The 14,771-nt window shown below is 35.5% G+C and overlaps 1 protein-coding gene across 1 annotated transcript in view; it reads right to left on the bottom strand.

The window, feature by feature from the left end:
• The window catches only part of man1a1 (mannosidase, alpha, class 1A, member 1), a 121,663-nt gene that overhangs the window by 29,681 nt on the left and 77,211 nt on the right, over positions 1 to 14,771 (bottom strand). Inside the window, exon 5 of the mRNA XM_028040415.1 lies at positions 2,427 to 2,521. Coding sequence (XP_027896216.1) covers positions 2,427 to 2,521 — 95 coding nt within the window. The remainder of the gene's footprint in view (positions 1 to 2,426; positions 2,522 to 14,771) is intronic.

Below are 14,771 nucleotides of genomic sequence, written 5' to 3'. Positions count from 1 at the left end.
TGAAATAATCTGCCAATGAAACAAGTACTCAAGTAAAAGTAAAAAAGTATTTGGTAAAATGTACTGAGTACTGAGTAAATTATAATTTCATATTTAAAAATTACATAATCGGAAAATGTAAAATTAAGTGGAAATTTTTGTATTTTAAGCACAAAATGACAATAATTCATAAAAGTAAAAAAACATAAATAAAATCAGACAAAATAAACATTTTCTAAATCAGTTTCTTGCAATAAAAAACTGATAAAACTTCAACAAAAACTGCAGGTGTGTGTCTGTGTCTGGTGAACTTTTGGTTAAAACATGTTTGTTCTTCATTCAGTGGGTAGAAAATACATAAATTTTACTGAAATAAGAGTAGAAATACTTCATAATAAAATTACTTTAGTAAAAAGTACTGAGTAGCAGAAGTACTCCTAAAAGTACATAAAAAAGTTACTCAAGTAAATGTAATTGAGTAAATGTAACTAGTGACTACCAAACTCTGATGTTACTGTGACTGCTGCATGGGAGTGTGTGTGTGTGTGTGTGTGTGTGTGTGTGCGTGTGTGCGTGTGTGTGCAAAATATCACAGCTCAAGTCATGCAGGTAAAGTCATCATCTACAACAATCTGCTGCAACCTCATAGGGGGGAATCACAGATCTGAGCTGAATCCCATGAACATTAAAACACACACACCTGCAGAAACACACTCACACCTTCAAACCTTCACACACACACACACACACGCACACACACACACACACACACACACACACGCCTTCAGAAACACACGTCTCTCCCCCCAGGGCGTTCCTCTCTCCAGGAAGGAGGCCGTGGGGGCCTTTGGGGTCCATTCACCCGTTCAGGCACAATGGAAATTAATTTATTACAGCACATTTATCGTCATGACAACCTGCCTTTTAATTAAAAGCCAACAAATAGCAGAACGTTGCGTCTTTCTCGACAGAAAAGGAGAAGACCGGAGGAGTCAGCAGGATGAAGGATGACTTCAGTCCAACATGAGAATTTAGTTTGTTTAAAACAAAGTCATGAAAATTAGATTTTAATTTGTTACTCCTGCTCACTGTTGTAAAATTATTCAGAGACTCAAGCAAATTCATCTTTTATATAGAATATTAACATGTTTTAAATCAGGAGTTTCTAAACCCACAGACAATCAACTTTTAGAATGTTTTTTATTCACTATTCAATAATTATTGCATTAATTTAGCATAAATGCTGCCTCATATTGTCTTATTTTAGATGGCAGAAAAATCTTCTTTTTCTTGTCGGAAACTTTTCCATTTCTTGCTTGCTAAGCTAGCTTCAGGAGCAACACAGCTAAATGAATTTGACTGGCAGAAAATGAGCATCAGAAGTAACATATAAATAAATTATTTTAATCAAAATTTTATTTTTTAATGACTGAAAAGCAGAAAAAAATTATGAAACTTTTAGGATAAAAAAATTGTGGAATTACTTTTTTTGTGCACGTTTTTTCCTCATCTCTCCAACGCCCCCTGGTGGCCACTTAGAAATATACTGATACAGATCATTTTTGAATCCTACAACTAGTTATTTAATTAAAGTTTTGTTTTAGATGTTGCATCAAAGACACATTAATTTAACAAATGCCTATGTAAAGATACTTCTGTTAAAAAATGACAGGATTTTCTATAATTATCAGAAACAATTCAGTTTCATATTTTCTCCATGAAGCAATAAGATGCCAGAAAACAATTATTGATTTCAAGTCAATAGTACCTTAATATTCGTGAAAAAGTGCTATTTTCATTGGCAGATTATTTCACTAAAACATGGGAAAAATCTCTCGTCCTAAATTAAATAATCTGCAATTGGAACTAGAACTTCTTCATCAGTATTAAGGTATTATTTACTTAAAACAAACTCATTTCTTGCTGAAAAGTTACTTGTAAGTTAGTGCACTTAAAATAAGACAAAACTAAGATATTTTCACTAGAAACTAGTTTGTGTTTTTGCAGTGTATTACATTTCCTGCTGCTTTATAAGCAAATTCATGTTTAATAAACAGTTTGTAGAGATTGAGGGAAGACTTCTTACGTTTAATCTATTATTTAAGCTCAGAAAAACATGGTGACACCAGTCAGATGGAAACATCTAAGTGATGGAAGACGACCAACAAAACGATTCTCCATCTTTATTTGTGGTGTGTGAAACCGGGGGAAACTGTGTGTCAGCATTTCATGGCGTATTAATAAAACCTCCTTCAGGTTTGTAACCTTCAGAGAGCGCTCGGGGAAAACAACAACAACGTGTGTGTGGCGGGGCGCCGCCGTCATGTTAAACCAAAACATCTTGGTGAGTGAGAGCGGCGAGCCGCAGACCACACGGCGCTTTAAAGCAGCAAACCATCAAAACGGAGCGCCGCCGGAGTGGACCGCCGGGGCTGTGAGTGTTTTACCTCTTGAGGTTGAGCAGAGCCCAGGGGATGCCTGTGGGCGTTTTGAAGGCTGGCAGCAGCTTTTCACCCAGCTCCACCGCCTTCCTGCGGAACACCTGAGAAAAAACAAAAGCGTTTGATTATCTAAGGGTTGCAGCAGGAGACAAATTTGTATTTTCTCCAGCACAGCTTTAAAAATAACTAAATACAAACAGTAAAGAGAAAAGAGACTCCACGGGTACAGGAGTTTAGCGAGGGGAAGCTGTATCTTGCTAGCCAGAGAAATAGCTTTTGTGTTTTGTTGAGAAAAATCAAGATAAACTCTAGTGTGTTTGCCTAGAAAGTCCAGTTCGTTTGTGGAGGTGTGAATGCTAATCAAACCAAAAATGCAAACTCTGGTCCGCCTGAAAACCAGTTTAAGTAAACGCTGGCGTGGCTTGTGTGAACACCAAGTGGACTGGAGACCACTCCAAAAGCAGGAAGTGGACTACACCTCAGGGCATTCTGGGTAAATACAACCAAACAAACATGCTAGGCTAGCCCTAGCGGAACAAAATGGCTTGAAGTTTTTACCGGTGAACAGAGAGAAATCCTACAAATGTTACTCCAATGTTGTTTTCATTTTATGAAGAACGTTGAGCTCAGTATCTTCTTAAAAGGTTTTCATGTTGTTTCCTTCAGTAGTTCTTGATGCAGCGCCCCCACAGGCAAGGAGGTGAACAAGTTTTTCAAAAGGTTTGGTTCTTTGACAGTGCAGTGTGAAAGTGAACCAGGTAACAATGTAGCAAATGTTGCATTTTTGGTATCAAATTGAACCGAGTTCACCGGACTACCTGGTGTGAAAACACCCTGAGGCTAAAGGTTGTTGATAAAAGAAAAAAATGTCCAAGGAGGAGAAAAGTTCTGCTAAAATCTCAGAAATTTTGAGTTTAACTTTCCCTTTTTTACAAGAAAAAAATGTGGATATTCTGTTGAAAAGTAAAAAGTAAAAACTTAAAGGACTTTTGTGTCAAAATTCTGAAGATTTCTTCTTACAAATTTCTGACTTGTCAGAAAATATCCCAGCTTCAACTATAAAATTATTAATTTTTTAAAATTTAAAACAGAGAACATCCAAGTTTCTCTAAACTACAATATATTCTTTAAGATAAAAGAAAAACAACAAATAAGAATTTCAGCAACTACTTTAAATCTCACCTGAAGGATTTTGACTCCTTTCTGTTATTAATGTATACTCTTATCTTATCTCTTTATCTTTTTGTAGTTTCTTTTTGAATGAGACATCCCATGTTGTAATTTTTTCTGCACTGATATCACTCTGCACAGTTTTGAAGCCATAAAGTAAAATTTTCATGCGGAGTAACCTTCGGCTCCGATTCAGAGCCGACTGCAGGGACGCTGCGCTGCTTTAAATAACTTCATGAATATTAAACAAATGAAAAGATGTTTCTAATCAACTAGACTCTTTTCTGCACTAAACATCGATTCTGATCTAGTTTTAAACGATGACTTCCTTATAATGTACTTAGACTTTCACAATTCTGTAAATTCATAATACATTGAAGAATAAAACTCTGTTTCTCTCTTTTTAAAACATAAAATCCATACAATACAGCACCCTTCACATTTATTGGTAGCAGAGAAATTTAACTTTTATTTTCAGTACATTTACTTATGGGGGAAAAATAAATTATTGGGATTCCTAATTTTCATGACCAAATCAGTCTCCAAATCTAAATCTGATACAAAACCTTTTTTTTCTGACTGACTTATCAATACAGTGTAGAGCTAATATGTCAATTATTATTTAGATTGATTAACAACTGGATAGCAAAAGGTGCTTAGGAGATTATTTTTAAGGAATTTGAACCGAGTGAAGCTAAAACTGCCACTTGAGGAGTTCTGGGTAGAAAATATCTACAGTCAAAGAAATTTTTTTTTTTATCTTAAAAGCAAAATATGTATATATTTGTGTAATTTTAACTTAAATACAGCTCTGAATATGTTGTACATTCAGAAAAAGGGTTTTTTCAGTATAATCCAGTTAACAATAAATTGATTACTAAAATAGTTGATTATTTTCATAATCGATTAATCACGATTTACATGATTAATCATTTATGTATATAATTTCTCTGTGTTTATTCCACCTCTAAATGTATACTCTTGATTTTTCTCTACATTTTCAGTGAGATTGTGTGTTATCTTAAGGATTTTTGTCCAGAGGAAACTATAAGTGTTGAGGCCTCTGTAAATCTGTGCTTCAATCGATTAATCACAATTTATCCAATTAATCATTTATATATATTATTTTAATCTCTCAATGTATGCACTTGATTTTCCAAACATTTTTGGTGAGATTATAGTCTTATCTTCAGGCTTTTTTTCCAGGGTTTGGAAAAGTGTGGAGACTGCTGCATTTGATTAATCACAATTAATCCGATTAATCATTTAGATATATTATTTATTCATGTGTTTTTTCAACCTCTAAATGTATGACCTTGATTTTCCAAACGTTTTCAGTGTGGTTGTAGTGTTATCTTAAGGCTTTTTTCCAGGGGCAGCGATAAGAGTGGAGGCCCCTGTACTGTCAGCTGTAATCAAACCAGACTTCTCTGTCGGAGAAGAACCTGCTCTGCAGACTTCGGAGCAGTGTTAGGTGAGGGGTCTCGGTGTCTCTTTCTTAGAGAGACGTTTTATATTTAGCTCCAGGCACAGGTCCAGTAAAAATGTCAAGATATTGTGAGTTCTGCCCTAACATGCAGCCGACAGTTTGACACAGCTGCTGGCAATTCAGCAGCTTTATTTGAGCTGCTGTAGCTGACCACTACCATGAGGTAAAATGACACTTTTTTTTATTAACTCCTGCTTTTGACTTTTTAAATCAATTTTAAATCAGCCAAGCTACTTATTTATAACTCCAGCCTGCAAAAGAAACTATCTGATCCCAGCTTTGAGATTGAATTTTTCAGATTGGAAGGAGAGAAAAAACAAACATGAAGCTCTGTGACCTGTGTCTCTCTGTTCTCCGTCTTTCACACAAATACACTCAGAGGTGTGAAGTAGCAGAGACTAAACTGGCAGCTATCCACCCCAGGGACGAACCACTCAGCAAAGTCTGAAAGACGGGGGCAGATTGGAGGACACGTTTTCTGCTTTTTTAAAAAAAATAAAAGCTCTAGAGGGGCTGCACGTCAAAACAATGAGGCAAGTTTACAGCGTTTCTTTGAAACCGGATGGCAGGAAAAAAATACTCTGCAGATAACAGCAATGTACAGAATCCACAAGCAAAGACACACGTTTACATTTTTGGATCAAACACGTCTTTGAACAAATGCAGTTTTAAAGCGAACAGGCTTGTGGTTAATGAGAAAATGAAACAACCCTGACATTAATCAGACTAAAAGCACCAAAAATGCCTAAAGTGGTTGAAGCAACATGATGGAAATGGGCTGTAGAAAAACATTCAGCCGAGATTTGTGACTGTTTTCTGAACAGAAAGCAGCCAAAACAATCCGTGCAATAATCATAAATATTATATGTATTCAAGTACCGCAACTAACAATTATTATAAGAATTTATTATTTAGACGATTAATCAATTAATCGGATTTTTAAAAAACATGGCACAGTTGTAAAAAATTTCAATTAACCTCTTAAGCTTTTTGCTTATACTAACTTAGCATGAGAAAATAAAACTGTCATTGCCAAAAATGGCCATTAATTCAATTATCAATTATTCAAGATTATCCAATTAATCGTCTCAGTACTAATATATTTATGAAAATGAACAGATTAGAGTATTTGTCTTTGTTACTTATTTTGGATGGCTTCAGGCTTTGCTTTGTGAACTTTCTCTGCATATAAAAATATTCTAAATGTTTTCCAGATATCTAGAACAAGATATGATGAAAGTAATTTTTTCTATATTCTGTACTCAGAGCCTGAGAGGCACGTTAAATGTTTTTTCCTCTCAGTGGAGTATGAAAAACTGCCACTCTGGTGAAACATTACCCAACTGCACAACACTATTTCTGTGCAAAATTCACTAAAAACGTTTTCAGCCAACTGCACTCTGAAACATCCAATTCATTTTTTCATTTCTGAGTAAAACACACTCTAGTCGGTCATTTTGTGTGAAGAAACATTCACTCTTTTGGTTCTAGGCTTTAGTAGCTTTTCTTTTAATCATTAACCTGACTTAAACTAGGTGGAAAACCTTACTGAGGGAACTCTGTGGGATCTGCATAATTAAAATGGATAACATCCTGAGGCAGGAAACACAAAACTGACAACCTGTAGGCTAATTTTACACCTTAGTTACAGATCAGTATTTCTGCTTTCAAGTAGTACTAGTTTAAAACAACACTATAATTTCAAAAAGAAAACCAAAATCATATTAACTATTTTCCGTTTTCAGCTAATTTAGACAGAAAATAGAATCTAACAGAAAATATGAATGCATATTTAGTGTTCGGACTATAAAAAATAGGCAGATATAAGCATTTTTTGAGGATATATTTATGTATTTATCAGCAGTTGTGATCCCTAAACCCAGTGAATACTGGGAGTCGAATGTAGAGGGATTTCTTTAGTGTCTCCTTAGGAGGTTCTGCACCACAAACCACTGAAGGAAACAACATGAAAACCTCTGTAGAAAACACTGAGCTCAACTTCCTTCAACAAAACAACAACAACAACAACAAAAAAGGATCGGCATCAAATTCTAGTGGTTGTAGGATTTCTCTTTTGTCTTTGGCAAAAAACCACAAGTAATTTCTCCTGTTAGCGCTGGACTTGAATGTTTGCTTTGGTTATATTTACCCAGAATGCCCTGCGCTATAGTCCACTTCCTGCTGTTGGAGCAGTCTCTGATCTGCTTGGCGTTCACATACGCATTCAAACCGCACCAAAACTCACTTTAACCAAGACCGAGGATTATAGACGGACCAGAGTTCACTTTTCTGGTTTGATTAGCATTCACATGGACTTTCTAGACAAACGAACTAGAGTTTGATTAAAGTGGGCTAAACACATTAATCAAATTTCAAGAACATACAATAAATACCCAAATGGCTTTCCATACTCAAGATATTATCTGTTCACTTGGCTTGCCAAATGGGTACAGTTATATTCCCTGCTCTTTATTGATGGAAATCAAAGCAGTTTCTTTAAATTTATAAATGGCATTATTCATTATTCTAGCATTACTTTGGTGTGGAGTGCTTTTCTGTCTTACATTACCTAAAAACATTGTATACAGAGACAGACTCAACCCAAAAAGTGACATCTGTACCATAATTTGTAACAACAACATGTAGTATAACACCACTAGCAGGTTTTATGTCAGAACCAAACATTTGAATTTGAGTTTTGCCGTCACCAACAGAATGATGTGAACCAAAGGGTTAATTTCAGAGCAACGCTATCAGGAACTACAATCTGCTAAAGCACTAGAGAGCAGACGGTGCTCTGCGGCAGAGACAGAAAATAAAAAAAACAAAGCTGGGTTTATTAGATGGATAAAACTTTCAGCCACCCAGAGTGATACTCTGAAATACATACAGCATAATCTGAAGGGAGAATGCCAATAACTGCTACAATATACCTGCAAGCAAGGAAACATGAAAGCAGTCAACAGATTGCAGAATTTAAAACTCTCAGATAAAATAAAGCTGTTAAACTTTTCTTTCTTTAGAGAAATTGCATTAAGCACGCCTGCTAGACTTCAAGGATAGTCAGAGTGCATCTTCTCGAGAAAAAAAGCCCACCGGCTCTCATTAAACACATTTGCAAACACGTCATCACATCCACAGCAGAACGACCGAGCCCAAAGGATGCTGCAATCAGATCAACAAACGCCAAACAATAAATGAAAATATTGAACATGGAGCCTAAATCCAATTTTCCTCCTTAATCTCCGGACTTCCAAGGCAGATTAAGTTCAGGATGATGTGCGAATACATTTCTGTTTTATGTTGCACAAAATGGGAGCCGCGCCGTGTCGTAACAAGACATCAGATGCCAGAGATTAATGTCTTTAATAATGCTGGAAGCACACAGAGGGAAAGGAAAATCCCAGCGACGCACAGACGAATGAATTACACACAGCCCGAGTCCGAGGCCATCAAGCAAGCTGACAACAAGCTTTAATAAGTGAGTGAATCATACAGAACCTGAGGAACACGCTCAAAAACCCGCGGCTGATGCCGTTAGGAAAGGCTAATGTTGATAATCACATTTCACACCTGAGTGCCTGTGACAAAATATCCATCAAGAAGATTTACTGCTGCACTACAGTGTGTTTGTTTCTCAGAGTTAATCCTGGTTAATAGATAAATTAGTTAACAGTATGTGACAATTCAGTCCCCGAAGACATCAGCTGGCTGCTTCAGATGCACGACAAACGTTTACGAGCAGGAAAAAGAGAGAGACGGGGAAAGCGTACAAACTGAAAGCAGAATGCAGTGATTTGGAAAACAGTAAAAAAAGAAAGAAGAGACATCAGATCTAAAAAGGGAGAATTTGCTGGAGGCAACATATTTCAAAGAGCTGGCCCAAAAGCAAGTTTTACACGGCATTGCATCACTCCTTTTAACATCTATTTTAAATTAGGAACGTTAGACATTAACTGTAAAATGGATGTCAGAACAATATTAATATGTAACGGTATTCAGTTTACAAATGTAAGACATTCTGCTGCAGGGACGGACGAAATATTGTTTTGCTTGGATGGTATTAAAATCATGCACCTATCCATCACCGCAGCGTCTGACAAATCAAGTATTCTATCGATTAATTGAACATTTTTCATTATATTTTTCATTTAATCACTTAAGTCTTTTTTCTACAATATTAGAAATACATTTAAATATGCAAACAGACAATTCAATTCTCTTTTTATATTAAAAAAAAAAGTTAACTACAATGGAATAACAGCATTCCTTTGGTGGACGAATGATCATTTATAGCAAAGGATGCAAAAATACTTTTAGCATGTGAAAGGATCACTAAACATTAATACATTTTCACTTAACTGATTAATAATTTGATAGCAAAAGGTGCTTAATCTGAGATTTTTATTAACAGAATTTTAACCAGGTGAAGTTAAAACTGGCACTTTAGGAGTTTTAGGTAGAAGCAATTTTACAGACAAAGGTGTTTTTTTTATCTTAAAAGCAAAATATATAATTTTTTATACAGTTGTGGCTTAATTCTTCCTCTGAATATGTTGTTCTTTCAGCAAATGGTCTTTTATTTGCATCTCCAGTTAATTAATTGATTACCAAATTAGCTGACGATTGTATTAGTAATTGATTAATCACCACTGATTCGATTAATCGTCTGAATTCCTAAGCTATCCATATCAAAAACTGACTAAAGGCAATCACACAGTATATATTTGCTTTTACTGCTGGTGTAACAAGGTCATATGATAAGAGATCCATTTTCACATGATTCCACATGATTCAATGCCATGAGTTAATCTTGTGTTACGCAATAGAGATGCTTCACTCACATCGGCATGCTGGATGCTTGAAACTAAAAATAAAACTCACTGAATACTTTATTTCTTTTGGCCAATGATTGTCTGACCAACATCATTGAATTTTGCTCCCAGGCTGTAAGTTGATTCTTAAATATAAGTTACCTTGTCCTGACAAAGCAGAACACTGTGAATTACACACTCTTGATCCTAACACACATGCTCTATTCAGAACGTAGGCACATGTTTAGAACCATGTACCATGTGTTTTTCAGTACATCAGCGTACATGGCAAGATAGGAAAAGTGTGAAAGCTGCTTTAGGATCAAAATATCATAAATGCAAAAATCCAAACCAGAGCTGCACAACAGAAAATCCCAACCGTCATGGCAAAACAAGTATTTGGGACATTGCAATTGCATCAGATTTGTTTCGATGTGATTTTTGGTGGGAAATTTCAAATGGTGCATCCAAACTCTGCATGCTAATAATATCCTGTGAGGGACTTGAATTCGCTTTAATGCCTGAACCTTAATGGAATTTTATGTAGGGCTGAGATGATTAATCAGATTAATTGTGATGAATCAATTATTCAAATTATTGTCAGTTCATTTAGTAATCAATTAATTCATGGATACAGACAAGAAAACATAGTCAGAGCTGTATCATATGTTGATATAATCGTATAAACCTAAAATGCAAAATTAAAATCAGAATTTTATTAACACCTTTGCATGTTAATATGTTTTGAAAAAAACTCCTCAAGTGTCTTTGTTTCAGTTTTTTCCCAGTTCAAATTCAGTACAGGAATGCTATGCAACTGCAATTTAATCACTAAAATGTTTATTTTCTTATTTAATAAAAAATGTAATTATTTGTTTTAATCCTTTAATGTATTGTGTAAAACGGTTCAGGTGGCTAAATGACAATATGTAGAATGTGTCAAGTTTATTTTATCTGATTAATTGTCAGAATAATTGATTGCTAAAGTTATTGTTAGTTGTAGCCATATTTTCATGGCTAAGATTGTAAAAGGTCCCTGAAAATGTCAGTTTTTGTGAAAAATAGAAGGCCAACAGTTGAATCAATAGATCGTATACGAGTAGATTAAGAAATATTTCTCTTTTATTTATTAGAGCCATAACCTTCCACTCGACATCGCTGACCTCCCCGTTTTCTTCTTTAAATCGAAGAACAAGCTTTGCAGTGATAAATAAATCTCAGATCTGGGTTAGGGTTACGTACAGCAGGCGGCTGGGATGTAATTCAGTGAGGAGGCATCAGAAACCTGTAAGGTTTGCGTGTTCATCAGGTTCTGTGTTGGTATGATTACGTGTTGCAGTCCACAGAGAGTGGAGCGGACAGCTTCCTAACTAAGATGAATCACTCTGCCTGGACGCTGTGTGACCAGCAGGCCCAGTGGGACATGTGGCCCAGATTACAGCAGCGTCGCTGGGATGAAGTGGGGGCCCTCCGGCCTCTGTCATCTCCTTCCTCATCTCTCCTCTGATGTTCACCTATTACTCAAGATTTACTGTGTCAACTCTCCTTTTTCTTATTCTGTCTGTTGTGCTTCAGTTTCCACTTCTATTTGTTCAATTATTAAACTCATTATTTTTTATTTTATGTCTTATTTAATGAGCTGTCTTCCCGTTCTCAGACACAAAATTTAAAATCTTATCTACCATTCGTGCTTAGATTTTAATCAGTGATTTTTTATTTTTTAACTGTTAATGTAGTATTCTGGAATGTTTTTCTGCTTTATTTGTATTTTATTTTTTTCACCAGGAAAATCCCAGAGATCTAAAATCTATTTTGCAAGAGAATCCAGGCCAAAAACAAATAAATTGTTTAAAAGATTTGCCATTTAAAGCATTTAGAGCCTGATGATTCCATCTCAAAATCAGTAAGAACAGAAACTTTAGATTTATGTGTTTCTGCAACTCGTTCCAAGAAAAAGGAGCAGAAAACAGAAAAAGATTTCTTTGCAAGTTCAGTTCGGACCTGAGGCACCGAAAGTAAAAATAAGTTCAGCAGTTTTCTTTAATTTTGAGAAAAACACTCTTATATTTGTGAAGCTATTTGAAACTAACCAATTTAGATTTTTTTTCTCTATCTTACCAGTAAAATCCCATTGAGATAGTTATGTAACTATTGCTGAAATTAATTATTTTCTTGTATTTTTCTCACTATATAATGCAGATCTTGCTCAGTATTTGTGTTTTTCAGTTAGTTTTATTTAAAATATTCTGTTTTGAATGCATCTATTTAGCTTTCCTTGATTGTGAAAACATTAATAAATCAGAATAAAGAAAACTATTTATTTGTAAAGCCATTTAAAATGAATCAATCATTCAGTTACGTAGCTATTTCTAAAATAAACTTTTTTTTTGTATTTTTCTTTCAATATAAAGTTAATCTTGCTCAGTATTTCTGTTTTTTAGTCAGTTTTATTTTTAAAATATCTTGGAATAAATCTAAACTTTCCTTGGTTGGGATAAAAATAATTAAATCAAAATGTTTTGCCTTTTTGTATATTTGAAAAGCGCTCAATAGTTTTCCAAATAGTTTTTACGTTGATTACAGGTTTATAAAATTCACATCTCGACTCAGACACTTAACAAATTTACAGTAAACAGCGAACAAATCACTTCTTGTTTTCTTGTAGCTGCATGTAAAGGATTCAGGATTGTTAAACTCAGAACATGCAAAGCGACTGAGGATGAAGAAAACAGGCGGGGAAGACTTAGCATCAGCTGAAGGAGGTCGTTCTGGAGGCTGCAGCTGCACTGGAGAGGCTTATCCAACACACACGCAGCACTCTGAGGAGGTGACAGCTTTCAGTAGTTAAGAAGCCTGCTGTTGTGTGAATGGTTGCTCTTGTCCTCCACTCCACTCTGCTCTCTGTCAAAGCCTGTTCTCAGCCTCTGTCTGGGTTTAATTCATTGCTTAAGAAGGGAAAAAAGCCCCACAAGGACAGGCAGAGGGGAAAAGCAACACCGGGATCTGTAATCGATGAAGGTGCAGTAAAGGAAAGGAAATGGGGGAAAATATCTAATTATTAACTTCAGTTAATTAATTAATCTGATATGCAAATTACAGAATAACAGTTAAGCAGAAGATAGGGTTTCCTACTCTCACTATCCGATGTAAAACATTTCTCAGCAGGAGGTGAAATATTCATATTTAAGGTATTTAAGGATTTTGTGTAATTAAGGTATTTAATTATGCAAAATCCACATTTTGCACATTTATGTACTTCGATTTGGGTTTCTATTTCAAGCGCTTAAAAACATTTTTTGGTAATAACGTTTTGTGGTGTCTGGAAACAAGCCATTTCAAAAACCTCCACTTGCCTTGTTACCTAGCAACAGTGAGCCCAGCTCGTCACCTTCCAACCCAAGTGGAGCTCCAGCACCTTTGGTCAGCTGGTTTTAGACAAGTGTTTCGTTGCCGTCTTTCCATCCAGAAATCACTTGCTGCATTCTTGCTGGTTGTGCAGGAGGCTCCACTGCTGCTTGTCAAAGATGAATGGTTGTATCATTGCATGTCTGTTTGCAGCCATTTTCATGTGCGAGTGTAAACATTCAGCTGGGGGGCATGGCCAGCAGCAGCTCATGTGGATTTAAAGTGACAAGACGCCCTAAAGTGAGCAGACTATAAACTCATTATCTAAGAATAATTTTGAGCAAAACATTTAATATACATGTTTTATATAGCTTATAGACCTATTCTACCCTGTTTAAGGAAACATAACAGGTGCCTATTAGCATCTGATGGGTTAACACTTGGGTTACTCTTTGCTGTACATCTAAATGACCCGGAAGTGCCGGTAAAAGTCCGAAAGCATTTCACAGTGGCTTGAATCTCTGCTCCAACTGAACATTGTGATTAAAAAAACAAGCATATCACCTTTCATTGTATGCAAAAAAGTTAAATTCCCAAACTTCAAATTTAAAATTCCAAACTTTAAACGACTCTTTTTAAAAGGGGCGGTGGAATATTTTGCAAAATTGACTTTTTTGAGCATTTAAATGATGTTATAATTTTACACCCACATCTAAAACAAACCTGGAGTGTTGCTTTGACTCTTTCATGCATTAAAGGATTTAATCTCCCGTTTCAGTCATTCGAGGGCGCCTAAGCACTTACTCATACAAAGCGAAGCCAATTCACACAACACTCCTCTAGACTAGTGGCAGCAGCAATTAACGAACACCTTGGGCACGGTGGAGCTTATTATAGGAACTATTTCACTGAACACTTGTCAGAAAGAGCAGGAGTTTCTCTTCTTAAAGAGAATTTCAAGGCGTTAAATTGCAAATTTAACTCATTTTTGATACAGTATTTTTAAAACAACTGAAGGTAACATATTTACTTTATTGTGCTATGAAATGGTACTGTGTGTCTAGAAAATGTGTAACACTGCCCCTTTAAATAGAAAGAGGCCAATTCAAGGCGTCAGATATGATTTTGATGTGAAAAGAATTTTTTTTAAAGTTGTTTATTTATATATATATAACAATTTAGTTATTTGAATTGTGAATACTATAGCAGGGACGACAGTCATCAAATGCAAAAACACAGATATAAAATTAACTGGTTTAGTCACTTTTACATGAGAAAAAGCTTTAAATTTAGAGTTCCTGTTGGCCAAAACCAGCAAGTCAGACCTTCCGTCTTAAAATCTATCAAATTTGTGCAGTTCGCTCAGAAATGGCTCTAACAAATTCCTCTCTCAGCAGAAAACTCTGCCTGACTGTTTAAAGTTATTTGGACCAAGTTGAATGCAGCTCTGTTTAGTTAGAGGGTAAAAAAGCAAATGTTACTGCAGAGTGCCAGATAATCTATTAGCTTAATTTAACACAACACAGGCCAGAC

Source organism: Xiphophorus couchianus, chromosome 15 (genome assembly GCF_001444195.1).
Source record: "Xiphophorus couchianus chromosome 15, X_couchianus-1.0, whole genome shotgun sequence".
NCBI lineage: Eukaryota > Metazoa > Chordata > Actinopteri > Cyprinodontiformes > Poeciliidae > Xiphophorus > Xiphophorus couchianus.
The sequence above is the reverse complement of the archived record's forward strand: the minus strand, read 5'-3'. Positions and strand labels throughout refer to the sequence as shown.